This window comes from Corvus kubaryi, unplaced genomic scaffold, assembly GCF_017639235.1.
Source record: "Corvus kubaryi isolate FWS band 111438036 unplaced genomic scaffold, C.kubaryi_AGA036_p1.0 74, whole genome shotgun sequence".
NCBI lineage: Eukaryota > Metazoa > Chordata > Aves > Passeriformes > Corvidae > Corvus > Corvus kubaryi.
In genome coordinates this window covers 9,202,484-9,217,586 of record NW_024582061.1, presented here as the reverse complement: position 1 = coordinate 9,217,586, position 15,103 = coordinate 9,202,484, and the positions used below count along the sequence as shown (strand labels likewise).

The following is a 15,103-nucleotide window of genomic DNA, read 5'->3' as shown; positions in this document are numbered from 1 at the left end:
GTTGTTTCACAGGACTGGGTTTATTTCACCAACAGAGGCGTTACCTCTGTCTCCAAACTTACGTAAACCAGACAGAGCCATGAATCTCTAAAAGACACTTCTCTGCTGCCTTGACTCAGTTTCCTTGCCCCCACACTCTTGGTGTTTTACTGAAACCTTGATGTTATGCTTTTTCTACCTGCCACAGGACATGTTGTGCAGCCATGTGCTACAGAATTGGGAAATCAAATGCCTCAGGCAGCAACTCGTTTTTCTCCAGAGGTTGCTTTTGTGATGGGCTAAACAGTGCCTCTGTGTCCCTGCTGCATCCTAAGCCTTCAATATGTATCTTTCTGAGGCCAAAGCTGTGAGGATTTTGTGTACAGAACACCAACAATATGTGGCCACAGCAGATCGAAGAGGGAGTCCAGCCCTGGGAACTTGTAGATATAATCACCCCAACATCTGAATAAGCTTCCCGTATGCGTTTGTTGAATAACTCTGGAGGGAGCTGCTGGTATGTTGCCACAATTTAGCCTAATTTGCAGGCCAGTTCCAGATTAATGTTTTAGCAACAGCAGTTTATGCCAAAGATTTTTGAATAGGAAATGATTGCTTTTGAAATTTTTGCAAATGATCTCTTCTAAGTAGCTGTAAGCTCTTTATCATAATATCTGGAAATGTTAAATGTCTAAAAGTACTCTTACAATGCTGTCAGAGCATCATGGAAACTGCTGAAAAGGCTCTTTTAAGTGATTCATAAACCCATGCAACTAGATTTAGGTTGTGCTAATGATCTTGTACCTGATCTATAGGACCTGCACTGATTTTTGTGATTCTCAGAAGCCCATAAATGTGAGGGACAAAAACATTCAAAGTAAAGGAGAAAATTTTGCTACTTCTTACCTCTACTAGAGGATGCCAGTGAGTTATTGGTTTACGTGGGTAAGCCAACATTTCATTCCAGTGATCTCTTCCAAGCCCTTCAGCATCAATTCCTGTCCGACATACTCCAATGACCTCATTGTGCCCTACTCTGAGAATTGTAGAGAGACGGAATTTATTTTTAATAAAAAATAGTTTTAATAACCTCTGATATACAGTCCTGTTTACCAGTTTAGCGTGGCACAGAATACATGACCAAAGTTTTCACATCATTTATTGCAGATATTAGTTTTAATGGTAGTATCGTAATATTCAATTCTGTAATGGTAACATCAAAAACCTCCAGCCACTACCAGAGTGCTTCTAGCAGCTATAAAAATAGCAATGAAAACACAACCCTTGCCATTAAAAGGTTACAACCCATAAGACACAAGGACAGAAAAGGACCATAATACACAAAGTTATCTGAAGGAGAACATGCTTGAATTTTGTGGGAGAAGAAGGCGAAGGAAAGTGCTGGGGAATACATTTCCTGCTGCAAATCCTTTAGATATCATTTCATAAACTATTTCTCAGCTCTAGCTGTTGTTATCTTTGGAAGTTCAGTCAAAAATGTGAAAGGTAAGAGTCATAGATGTAATATGCTATACCTTAATACTTCATGTATGTGTGCCATAAACTTGTTGAGGGCCCCCAAAAAGCAATTTTCTGTACCTTGAATCTATGTACCTTATAATAATGCTATCCAATTTTCCCTAGTGTGTGCTGAGAAAGGAAGAGCTGAGGAGGACTGAAAGTGTGCAAGTTGCTGTGCTCCTTCCCTGCTAATGGCACCACAGTGCCATTTCATGTCTGACTGAGAAAGCCTTCCTGGCAGAACTTGGAGAACAGCCAGAAATCTGATGGCAAGGGAAAACAATCTGAAGGGTGATGTTACTTAGTTGGACTTTCACTGTCTATTTGCCCTGCAATCTCAAGAGCTCATTATTAATAGCATTAGAATGAGGCAAACTTGGCTCGAGCAGGATTCTGTCAGTCACTGTCTTGTTCAACCGGCAGTCCTTGAGCCACTCTAGGCAGACTCTCTTCTTGTCAATTCTCCATGAAGCCATAGATAACTGGGACTTAGACACGTTATCAGTGAGGGCTGAACCCAAAGGTTACATGTTGAAGGTTACATATTGAAAGGTTATTTTACTGAATCAACCGAAGAATTAATTACAAACTAATTCAATGAGGTAATTAGCATCTAATTCCTTTTCAGTCATTCAAATTTTCTTTAGTTTCAAATACCTGCTATTTAAATAAAAATTAGAAGTGTGAGGGGCTTTTTTAAGCTGGAGGACATACCTGATTTATAAAGCTTTTACGCAGTCCAGCCACCAGATATTGACAACAATGTATGCCAGTGCTAGTGGCCCAAAAGAAGATTGAGCCATATTTCTTCCTCATTCCAGTTATGTACGATGCAGGTAAGTTGCCATGTGCTCTAAAAGGTGTGGGAACTTTAAACATCTTCAGGAAGAGGTCCCAAGGCTTTATGTTTTGTGACACTGAAGCTGCTTGTAAGCTCAAGGAGGCAGAAAGCAGTCACTTGCAATGATCAGGAATTGTCTCAATGGTCAGAAAGCAAACTGTGCTTACCGGTCATAATCCATCACTGCAATGGAGAGGCTGACCTGGTCCACATTCTCTGGAGGGATATCAAAGATGATGGCCTCGTTATAAATGGGATTTAGCGTGTTCTTCTTCGTGGTCGTTTTCCGCTTTTTCAGTCTCCGTCCCTCGCACATCAGCGACACTTTGACATAGGGATCTGAGTTACAGAGAATCAGTTCGTGCATTAGGACTCAAAGCCATTCACATGTGTAGCATAAGAACAGTATTTGTGGTAGGGATGTTATATTGCTAAGGTAAAAAATTGCAAAGATTTGAGTGACCCTGGCAAACAATGCTTTTATCATGCTGTAAATGCAAAGGAAAGTTACGGGCATTCCAAACAGACACACTGGCTGCCAGACCAAAGATAGGCAGTCCAGCTAAACAGGGTCTGTGTCCATTCTCCTGCTGCTTCCATCCCAGAGCCAAGTTAAACACACAAAACCCAAGGAGTTCTTACTCATCCCCTTCCTGAATAGACTCCACCTTGTTATTTAGAAACAGCAGATTCACCTGATGCACCAGTTATATCCATTGCTTTGAGATTCCGACATTTGATGACTGTCAATGTCATTCTCCCAGCAGTAGGCAGATAACAAAGAGAAAACATGATCTCACCCAAATCTATGCTTTCCTGAAACAGAAAAGCAATTATTAGAAACCTGATCATACTGCCAAAATTCAGTTCAGATCATGCAAAACAGTAGTAATTTTTTTAACATGGAGAGAGGCTTCTATTGCAGCCTCAGATGCTTTTGGAGAGGACACAAGTGACTTTCAAAAATTATTTCCATAAAGTACAGGAGGAATAACAACAAAATAATATTTTAGGGACAGGATCTTCAATTACAAAACTGAGAAATTAAAAAAAAAAATCAGACACAAAACTTTCTGGATCCCTGGTATGTTTGTGTTGAATTCACACAAATGAAAAGGTGCTGAAAGTAGAATGTCAAGTTCTGCTCTTGAAAACACAGCCCCAGTAGAAAGAAACCTGGTGGAATATTTAGACCATACACTTTTATACGCCCTTTAGACACTGGAATTTATGTAGGAGAATAATTTCTGCACATGTATGTACATAAAATGCTAATACTGTGTAAGGGTTTCAAAAAGAAGAACATGCTTGTAAAAGTTGCTCTCTTCACTGCTCTTAATGTGCTTTGAGAGGTTGTTCTGTTTTAGAAGAAAAGCAAAGTAAAGAAGTAGCACCTACAGCCTTCCTGGCTCAGCAGCCACTTTTTGGAGGATAATATATTCAGAAGGATGGATAGGGTCCATATGAATATTAATAATCCTCACAAAGAGACAGGTTCTGTATTGAGACCATGTGCTACATACTCGTGCAACATGAGGTTGCCACAATACTTGAGATGTGTAACCTAAGGAAGAGAGTTCCTACCAGTTCTTATTTTTTCCCTTTTCTCACTGTTATACAATTATCCTAACATTGCAAAATTTTGGATTTTGAGATGTTATGTTCTAAATTGTTCTGTTCTAAATTTTAAACAGACCTTTGCTACTTCCACACCCCCAAAAATTTGCTAATTAAGAACTTATCAAATGAGTTTGTAAGTGGCATGTAAGGCAGTCACTCTCAAGCATGTGATCTCAAAGGCCTTTTTTTTGACTAATACTAAAAAGTTTATTTTTAACATCTCAGCTTCAATATTTTATCTGTCAAACCTACACTTACCCTGAGAGTACAAATTTGCTTGAGAGCTGCTGGATTTAGTGTACAGCTGTTCTAGCATCAAAAGGCAAGCATAATACATTTTTAAGTGAAACGTATTAAAATAATGGTTGCTGGGTAGATGACAAATACGTTGTTTACAGTTATAAGGCTAGACTGGGCTTCTTGTTCACATTCTTCAGCTGCTTATGTGAACAGTTTTATTGCCTCCCTTCAGGCTAATACTCTGTCTAAATTGAAACAAGTACTTCACATCTTTCTTGAGTAAAGATGGACTTAATCTCATGTTTCAGGGTTTGGGGTTTTTTTTTTTTTATTTTTTTTTTTTATTGGCTTTTTCCCCCTGCATTGCAGACTGGATTGAAAAATACAGTTTTGGAATATCTTTAAAGTTTATGTTGCAGTGGTAATAAAACATTGACTTTTGTGTAGGTTGGTCAGTTAATAAGTTCAGTCATTTTGCTAGGAGTTTGTTTTGACAATTACTGGTTTGATAAGCAGGTGAACATGCACTGTGGGAAAATTCCATGCTTGTCAGAATTTCAGATTTCTCAGAATTTCAAAATTATTTAGCTCATTCAGTCCACACAGAACAAATACATCTGTTTGACCTCTCCCTTTCCTTGCCACGAAGAGTGCAGAATTTCATGCCACAGAGTGAATGACCAAACTCACTTTCCTGTATCAGAAAACACAAATAAAACTGGAACAAATGAAGGGTAATTCTTTCCACTAATTTGTTAAAGTGGCAAGTGGTCTCCTATATTTTACAGTTCTTGACATATCTGAACACTGTTTCAAGCAGAGCTTCTGTTACTGGCATTACTTTATGAATTCAGAGTGTGATGGTTGTTTCTCACATCCATGTATCAAACAGATCTCACTCTTTTGTATAAAAGAAAATAGAGTTCCCTGAGTTTCAGTGCTTCAAAGTTATCTAAGGTCTGTGTTGAGAAAGGTGATGAAAATGGGTTGTATCATGAAACACCATGGGTAGCTCATAAAAAGACCTGATTTTTCCTTCTTCAGAGAGATGACTTGTGTAAGTGAATAGAGAAAAAATAATTTTTGAAGGTGGGAGTATGTACTTGCATGTTCTATTATTTTTTTTTGAAGAGAAATTGGGTAGACACTCTAAGGTTTGTGTGAGCTCAGCTGATAAAGCAGAATACAGACAGGACTATGTACTATGACTTAAATGCTTTAAAAGAAGCATAGCTCAAAATGCTTGCAAAACTCACTTTGTTGTTACTGTACAGTACATTTTTAAGAAGCAGAGAGAAGCAGTTTCTGCTCTGGATATCTGCCAAGATTGGTGGTCTTTCTTCATACAGGAGTGTGAATGTGTGAAGTTCTAAATGTTCTTTTGAAGAATGAAGATTAAAATTATAAATATAGTATCAGAGACTGGGTATTGGATAAAATGCCTGCGATATCTCCATTTCTACACACACATTTTAGTGTTAATTTGAGCACTAGAGGTTCATAAATTTGGACCTGAAAACACAGATTCAGACCTAGATAATAAACATAGTAACGCTTTGGTTTTTTGATTATTTTTAAACTTCTCATGACAGTCTCAATCCCACTGATTAACATGAGTAACATTTTTAAATTCCCTGGATCCCTAAGCATTATTGATTTTAATTGAGATTTAAATATAGGATTCAATCTACTTTAGAATCTCAGTGGTATAGAAAATTCATCTTTTTCTTACCTTGTAATACACTAGATAATTAAGTTGACACAAGTAATCTGACAGGAACCCTTCAATACAAGCAAATCTGAAGAAACCAAGACACAGACTGCCCTCAACAGTCACATCTGCATTACAGTGCACCTCAAACAAAACACAACTCAAAAGACACAATCCAGTGGCTGCCATTTGTGCATATTTTTAAGAAGTCCTCAGATTGCCTTACATGTGTCACACATTTACCGAAAATTGCATGACTTAGTTAACTCCCATGACACATCATCTCTTTCATAGACCTATTTTGAGTTTTTCTCTTTCTTCTTGAACTAAATTTGGATTTCAATTAACAGCTAGCTTCACAGATGCTTGTAATGATTGCCTCCCACTGGCTTCCAATAACAGGTACAGAAAAACCAGCATCGAGCACAGCTGCACTTATACTAACGGAAGCATTTGTTGACACTTCATGTTTCTTCTTCACTTATTTCCCTTCTGTATCCACAAACCATCACACAGTACTAAGGACCTGAAACAGTGGCTAGCACTATACCAGCTTCAGTTATTTTGATAGCAGCCGTTATACCTCTATCCCATCCATTTTCTGGTATGGTGGGTCTAGAACAAAATAAAACAAAGAAAACAATGACCTCATGTGCACATATCAGTTATTCTGATGAACTTTGTGGGTTTTGAGCTACAGAATGCAGATTTTTTTAAATAGCATAATTCTTATCCCACACTAGCAAGCACGTGAATGAATGTGCTAATATTTTTTTTCCATTAGTTCCATTCTCTGCTTTGTGGGCTCTTGGGAAATTAGTCCCAGAGTTGGCACAGTCACAAATAAAAAGTTCCTTTTTCTATTCTATTTGTTATCATACCCAATGGACACCAGTCCTCTCATTTTCACACTTATGCCTGGAGAAATAGCAGCACTTCTACAGAGGCTGGGCTCCCCACTCACAATATGGATAAAAGGGGAGGGATGTGAGGAGAAGTTCGGAGAACTTGTAGGGGAACATCAATTAAACTGATTGAGTTTTTTGAACTGCTATTGCTGGAAAAAGCCTTGTTGTCACTTGCTCCAATTAATTTTCTCAGTTGTTTCCACTAAATTCAATAAAAGAGACAACTTTTAACTAGGAACCTCCATAAGTTTAGTGGGGAAGGAAACTATAAATCTTTCCATGTTCAGGGTGGTTTCTACTCATATATCAATCCCCGTAACCCCGAAACTGAACAGGAAAACTGTTTCTTGACTGTACTGACAGTCTAATAACTTTCGCAGTCTCCCTCCTCTGTGCCAGCATCTCAACTGGTTTCTTATGGCAGCAGGAGTAAAAAGCTTATAAGTTGCAGTGAACTGTTGCACTTACAGGGACCTGATATGTGAAAAAGGTGTCATTTTTGAGTCACAAGCTGACTTTTGACCATTTTTTTCACCAATGTTTGTTTCCACTAGACTTTCAAGTTTTGAAATTCAAGCAAAGTCCTAAAAGAGCAACTTGCTGTGTATTCTTACAATGAACGATGTAGATGCTACTGGAACTGGAAAATCGATATGTTTTTATTGTTACTTGTGTGTAATTAATTTCCATGGTTAAAGTAACAAGTATCTTTATAATAGTGCAGTAGAAATTCGATTCCCTCAAAAACTTACTTGTTGCTACTTTATTTATCATTCAGATTATCATAATTCACAGTAATAATGTCCATTCTTAATCTCAAATTTAATATCTGGAACTAGTTCCCTATTAATTGTAATTGGAATGCTGTTTTAAACACTGTGTGAAAGAGTAGCATAGCAAAAATACTAAGGGCAGCATGAATTTCTTTTGTACTTGATTCCTAAACAAATTATTTGCAAATTTCGTTCTCAACTTTCCTGCTATATTATGGGCAAGAATCTGTAATAAATAATAATAGTAATTTTCTAGCTACCTAAGAAGGTATTCAGGCATTTAATTTTATAGACTTTTAGCTGGTTTTACCTTTAATAGCACTGAAACCAGTTTTTCTATATAGTATGCAAATTTAAAGAAAATTGAGTTGGCAGAGCTAGACCTTTGGATTACTCGAATATTACAGGAAGATAATTCCTTCATAGGACAGATTTCTCTTTCCCTGTTTAGAAATATATTATATATATTTCTGCTTTCCAGTAAAAGCTACTGACGTAAAGCTTCAAGAATCAGGGATAAAATATAACGATGAATGTTGGGAATTGGATGGAAAGAGAAAGGAAACCTGTCCCCCCAGACAGTTAGCTAAGAATGTGTTAAGGTATTTCTGGTTTTGAGGTATAGATAAAAGGAGTGGTAGTAAAGAACAGAGCAGAAATCTACCAGTCTTTTTTCTCATTTATGCATTTAGAATCTGATGGTAGCCTTGCTATCACAGAAATTATTAAAAGTTCTGAGAGGCTCAAACTGCAGAGCTAATTCTACCACCTCTCAAGGGGATTTTCCTTTGGAAACCTTGTCCCCACTGCTAATATTTATTTTTGTCTTCCGTTATTCTTTGCATATCAAACCCAGCTCTTTCCTTCCTCTCAGCACTGGTTACTGATTGAGCTGTTGCCCTGGGAAATGAATCAATTAAGTTTGTGTTTGTTCTTGCCTCTGTGGAAGACAGTATGGAAGCAGTGGGGCCTGTTGCTCTGTAATGACTGTGTCTTCTGCTTGTGGAGGGCTAATGTTTGCCTGAGCCTCACACCCTGATTGCTCTGGGTAAGCACTGCTGCTGATTGCAGGCCTGATTGCAGAGGGAGGACTCCCTGAGATTGCAGAATGCCCTCAGTAGCACCCTGGAAGCCTCCTGGGTGCTCCTTGTGTTGCTCCCTCTGTAGGGAACCATCTGTCTTGTGCACCGGGGGATTGTTACATCTTGCCAGGCAGCAAGGAAGCCCATTCCTGCCTCAGAGCAGCTGAGAACAGAGGCACTTCTGTGAACTAACTGTGGCATGAGAATGAACCAAAATGTATATAGCCTCCCACATAAGGATGCTTTTCTGAAGCTGCAGTGCTTTGTCTGCAAAGAGACTGTTTGCAGTGGGACACTCAGAGACCTCTCAGGGCACAGCAGGTCAGACAAGCCATGGACCTTAGCAGAGCTGCCACAGCACTGTCTGGATGCAGAGATACTAAAACCCCTTGTGGAAACCATGCCCTTCATTCACCTAATATTTATAATTTTTAAGGTAGACTGAAAGTAGCAGTTTGTCCCTAGCAAATCAAAATATTCAAATAATTTGTCGTTTCAAATGAAAAGAAACATTAAATATAATACTAGAAACCTTCCCTGCCTTCAGTAACTGGACAGAAACCCACCCTTTCTCCATCATCTTTTCTAGTTATCAACCAGACCTAAAGCAGTTCCAAACACAAATGAAGGTCTCCAAAATGTGCCCTCTAAAGACTGATCCAGAGTATTCTCTCACCTGCTCAGCAACAAAAGTGGTCACATGGGTTCTTTTCAGCAATGGCCCTGAGCAGAAGAGACAGGTGCCAGAAATTTTTGGCTTAGAAGCGGCTGTTCCCACGAGAGAGATGATAAATGTTCCTACACTGACAAGCCCTTAGTCTTTCACACCTGTTTAAGACTGTTAGAGCTTTCAGGTACATTTCCAGGAACATTCATAAGTCTAAGTGCATTTTGATGAAGATGGGTTGCTACAGAGCTTAGCCCACTACAGTGCTGGTGAGAAAACATTTCCTCATAGTGCTCCTCTTTGAACACTGAGGAACAGGACAATCCTTAAAACGTGGCCTCAGGGCATGACTGCAAAAGACATCTCTGTCAGCTCTCTGCCACAATTGCCTTACTCAGGGAAAGGTCTTATGCTCTGTCCACTTACAAAACAGGGGATGTGGAGAAAACTAAGCAAAGATAATGCTCTGGGTTGGACTTCACAGGTGGGTTTCATTCTTGTTTGATGAGGAAATCAGAAGAATCTCTTTCCATAGCAGAGGCCAGCAGCCAGCAGAATTACCTGTGTGATATCCTACTCTGGCAAGTGTTTGAAATAAATGAACTGAGACAAATGTTACTTTCCTACTTATTTAAAAAAAAATATGTGTTTAAGCACTTCTGTCTTTCCCAGTGATGCTATTCAACTATATTCCAATTGCTTTAGAAGCAGCAATCATGCACCATGGACATCACAGGAGGACTATGTCCTTACAAAACCTGCTTTGACATTCTACTTCACAAAAGAGCAAACTGCAGCACTGGAAAGCCTGGTGTTGGAGAACTAAACAACAATCAAGTTCCATCTGTCTGCATGAGATAATTCAAGAGGCTACAAGTTCATGACAATTGGATGACTAAGATCCCCAAGAGACTACCACTGCTGGAAATGGAACTGTCTTACCTCTAAATTCTGTGCATTAATTTTTTTCCCAATTGCATGGTTTCCTATAATTAGTTACTCTAAAAGACTTCACAGGATACCTTCAGAAAAACAATCTTCCTGACAGTTACTTGCCAATTTTTTTAGGCAACAGCATTAGAGGAAGTTTCCAAAGCAGAAGATCATTTTTAAAAGTATTATAGGAAGTTAATAAATGTTTACATTCAGAAATTGTTGGAGGCAGTGGACTTTTTCCTAGAAAATTTTAAAACAATGAATATTAGAAGTGCTTGTTAGCAATTCAAATAAATGAGTTTTCCTCTTTTAAAATATGCAGTATATTTTGATAGTAACAAAACCTCAGAAATGTATGCAAAAATTACAAGCACTTGACAAAAACAGAAGCCTCACATTTTGATTAAGGTCAACAGAAGCAAATGATGAATTATTTATTGAAAATTCAATCACCCATGTATAAGCAAAATTTGGGGATATATCAGATATCTGAGTTACTTTTTCTCCTGATTTTGCACTAAATTTATCTTAATAATCTAACATTAAGAAACAGATATACTTTAGCACTTAAAACAGGTACATGTTACATATTATAAAATGTGGTATGTTTTCAACACAATATATAACAGAGAAACAATAATATAAGTGAAAAGTAAAGGTAAAAATCCAAACTACAAGATGTGAACAAATATCAGCATCTGAAAACAATGAGAATAAAAATGAGTGTGTGTGTGTGAGCCAATCCTGTGCTTCCATAGAACAATTTCAAATGATTATTAGGAGCAAAGAAAGTGTATTAAAATTGTAGATTCACACAGAATCATTGGGTTTACAGCCAAAAAGACTCAGTGCAACTATCCAGTCTGATCTTTCTCAGATTGTATTTCCTGTACCAAATAAAAACTCTTTATGGTTGTGCAAGCAAATCTTTTAAAAATTATGTTAGCTACTGACAAAGGGTTGTTGCATAACAAAGTATCTCCTGATCTCCTGTGGCAATTTCTTTCACAGGCAAAATGTTGCAATCCATTTTCATGGTAAATCTCTCTAATAGTGTTTAAGACTGCAGAGTTTTGTGTCATAAGAATAGATTCTTTTCACACAGGTAATAGGAATTGTTTTTACCCTCATTTTAACTTCTGACTAGAAAATTCTTGACTGTGGAAGAGAGGTAAAAGATTCATGGCTGAGGAGAGGCTGCTTCCACTGATTTTTTAAAGTTTTGGACTAATTCTGTGATCTATTACTTCTATTATTTTCCACCATCTATCATTTAGCGACAGCATGAGCAGACCACTGGGTGTAGGAATCATGTCTGAACAAAGAGATGAGAAACTTCTCAGAACATACAACAAAACAGAGCAAAGGTGAAGAAGAAAAAAGCATGAGAGAAATATATTTGCAGAATGGCATCTGGGTTCCTGGGCTCTACTGGGTGGGTGTGGCCTTTTCCTTTCACACAGCCTTCTTGAGTTTCAAAGATTCTTTATGAAGACCAAAGCATATTGACCTGGACTAGAATTATTTTCCACCAATTGTAGAACAAGCTGGATCTTTCTTTTTCAAGTCTTATCAAAGTTCAGTTGACTCTGGCCAACATTAGTCATTTAACTGCTAGTTAGTGACTTTGGTAAACATTAGATCTGGCGTTTAAGACTGTAAGTACCCATTGATTTACATCTCACACAGTGTTTATTTCTGTGCAGGTTTGGCTCTCTCAACTTACAGTTTCTGAACTGCCAAAACTAGAAGCCTGTGCTAGTATTCCATAAAACATCTCAAGTAAAACACAAGGAAGCCCATTGCGCATAGAATTACTGGACATCTTCTAGGCGGGTTTCATTTTTTCAAAAAAAAATCAATTTTCAGTTTCTTACATAATTTTCTGAGAATAGGGTAAGGCTTGTGAAAGCTGATGAGGTTACCCAGCACTAGAAGATATCACAATCTTATGCACCTATTGTTGATGGTTTAAGTGGAGACGACCTTTTCATACACATGCGGTGCTCTAAACTGTAATGACAGAAAGGCTGAAAGCCAAAAACCTCATGCTTTCTCTTAAGCTTCACACAGACCAAAACATCAACACAGTGAACTAGGCATTATAACTGCATGCACTAACCTTTAGTGAGGAAGAAACTTGGATTAAGATCCAGTGCCAAGTTTAACAACCATCTTCATCCAGAGGTGTACTAGTACCTACTCCAACTGAATAATCTGGTATGACATTTCAATCTGCTCAAACCAGTGATGAACAGTCCAGAGATTCATATTTGCTGAAACCATTCTAGTTTATCAGCTAAAAGTCTCACAGACACACCCGCTGCAATTGACCAGTGAGCTTTTAAGTAATTACTACAGTATTAAACACAATATAAATGCTAGAAGAAATTTTTAGAAATGGTTACTTGGACTGTTATTCCAAGACCTTAAACACAGATTCAGTTTCAAGTGTGAGAACACAATTCTTAAATGTACCTGAAATCTGAGCTTGGTCAAACTAAGCATACAGAGATTCAGATTTCTGGAGGTGTGCTGAAGGCTGTGCAGAGCAGTTTGGTAGGCACAGCAGTCGAAGTAAATTGCTGCTGTTGTGAATTCATATTTGAAAAATGCCCCCACTATTCTACACTCTCCGGTATTTCTCCTTTCTCAGGAATCACAGTGCTCATGCTCAACTTGGTGAGGACATATGAGCACCCCTTGTCCTTCTAGTCATGCAGACCCAGACCTCTCTGTCTAACAGGTATGAACATCCTGAAAGCCTTTGGTGGAAAAGGCATGGGAAGTCTCTGGCTGTAGAGCAGGGATGGTGTGAAGCTCCTGTCACTTTTCCCTAGTTCTGCTTTGTCCTCTGTTCATCCCTGCGTGGAAATCTGGCCCATGCCGAAACCCTGGGATGAGTCACGCAGATTGGATACACCCACAGAACAAGCAATGGGAAGACTTCTCTATAAATAGCATGCTAGTTAAAAAGAAACTGAAACCAAATCCAAAACCAAAACAAACACTCTACACCTCACAATTTTAACTGCTTGTTTTCCCCCTTCAAATCCTAGCCAGGGAGGATGAGTTTGGAATGTAAGGTTAATGAAACAATATCTGGAGACTGCTCTTCTCTGGTAGCCTGTCATTCATCCTGTCATCCATGCACACACCTCCTTTTCTTGCATGCAACAATAAACAAATTAATTTCTATTTCCTAATTCTACTTGCTTGTGTCTCTTGAGTTTTGCTAGGAACCAGCAGCAATGCAGATACAGCTACTGGGGACCCTTATGCACAGTGCAGCCAGCAAAGAACACCTTAGACTTCAAGCACTTTCAGCCTCTTTTCCTTCCCAAGATTTCTAACATATGAAAATTTCCTAACAAGAGCAGGATAGGACAGGCCCTTTTTCTTAATAGATGGTCATTTTGCAGGACAAGGTGTTTTGCTAACAGGAAAATGTTATTAGTTCTGGCTAAGCAGTGACTTTCATGATGTAGCATTTAATTAATAAATGTAATTTATATACACACAGTGAGCCATAAAGGTGACAGTTTGCTCCCAGAAGATTTTTTGGTAATTAAATTTTATATCTTCCCAAGCATTATTTTCTGTGCTCAAAGCAAATATTGGCAGCTCCTTCTTTTTATTTTTTATTTATTTATTTATTTTTTAAAAATTTCAGACTCTGCTGATAAACAGGGTACCCTGCCAAAATCTACAAAAGAGAAATGAAAATATCATGTTAATGCTTTTGGAATACATTACTTACTGTGGTGGCACAGTGGATGTCTTTCCATACATTGGCTTCCCTGGAGAGATCTGAGACTTCAAAAAGGTTATCAAGAATAACTTCCCCAATCATGTCATGTCTAGAAAATCTGTCAAAATCATAAACACTGAAATGCAATTTCCTGTTGCTGAGCTGATCATAGGCTACAGGAAACTGAAAGGTTTCATCAAAGACAGGATTTAATGTCTTTCTGTGAACTCGTGTCTGAAACTTCTTTTTCCTATCTGGAAGCAGATAAATCTTAACGTAGGGGTCGGATGTTCCTGTGAAGACTTTAGCAGGCAGATCTAAGGCTTTGACAATTGTGACAGCCAGAAGTTCATTCTCATAATCATACCGGAGAGTGAAGTTAAGTTTTCCACATGTTTTCACATCTTCTTGTTGCCCATCAGAATCCACAGACTTCTGTTTGTAGAGTTCTGGTTTTATTCTCCCAATGCTGGTTGTTGTCTCTCCCCTCTGCAAAACCGGGTCTGTCCCCATGTTAAAATCAACACTGGACACTTGCATCTGCCTTGGCAAGTGCCTCCTGAAAGAATTGTGCCTGCACACACAGACACACAGACACAAAGACACACAAAACAAGCCATGGTTATCTCTGGGAAAAGACCATCACTCAATAGAAAATATAAGAACAAATTAGTGAGGGCTCCTCTCTTTAAATTAATTAAAAAACAATCTTCTCCACACCCCCTTCAGTGTTTTGCAAGTGTTAAAGCATCCTTGAGAGGAAAAGATAATTCAGAATTAATTTCTTGGCCCAGGAGACACCCAGTGTCCTGGAAATAAATATATTTATAACTTTGCTTTCAGACTACGTGGCTGAAACTGAACTCATGTTCTTTCACAGAACAAGTTGACAGTTCCAACATTGCATGATCCCACTGTGTTAAGGCCTGAGTAAAGTACAGTCAAACAGAAAAAAAAAGCACTTGCAGAATTTTCATCAGTACTCCCTGGTTTTTGGAGGCATTCCATGGTGGTTTTCTAATTAAATATTTACCAGCCTTCACACTGATGACTGTAAAAGGCACCTGAAAGGGA

At 38.3% G+C, this 15,103-nt stretch overlaps 1 protein-coding gene across 1 annotated transcript in view; it reads right to left on the bottom strand.

Moving 5' to 3' along the window:
* Positions 1–15,103, bottom strand: part of SYT10 (synaptotagmin 10) — a 45,141-nt gene that overhangs the window by 11,449 nt on the left and 18,589 nt on the right. The window contains exons 3-6 of the mRNA XM_042050784.1: positions 14,039–14,603; positions 3,037–3,157; positions 2,509–2,680; positions 886–1,015 (exon numbers count right to left, since the gene is read on the bottom strand). Of these exons, the coding sequence (XP_041906718.1) occupies positions 886–1,015; positions 2,509–2,680; positions 3,037–3,157; positions 14,039–14,603 (988 nt within the window). The remainder of the gene's footprint in view (positions 1–885; positions 1,016–2,508; positions 2,681–3,036; positions 3,158–14,038; positions 14,604–15,103) is intronic.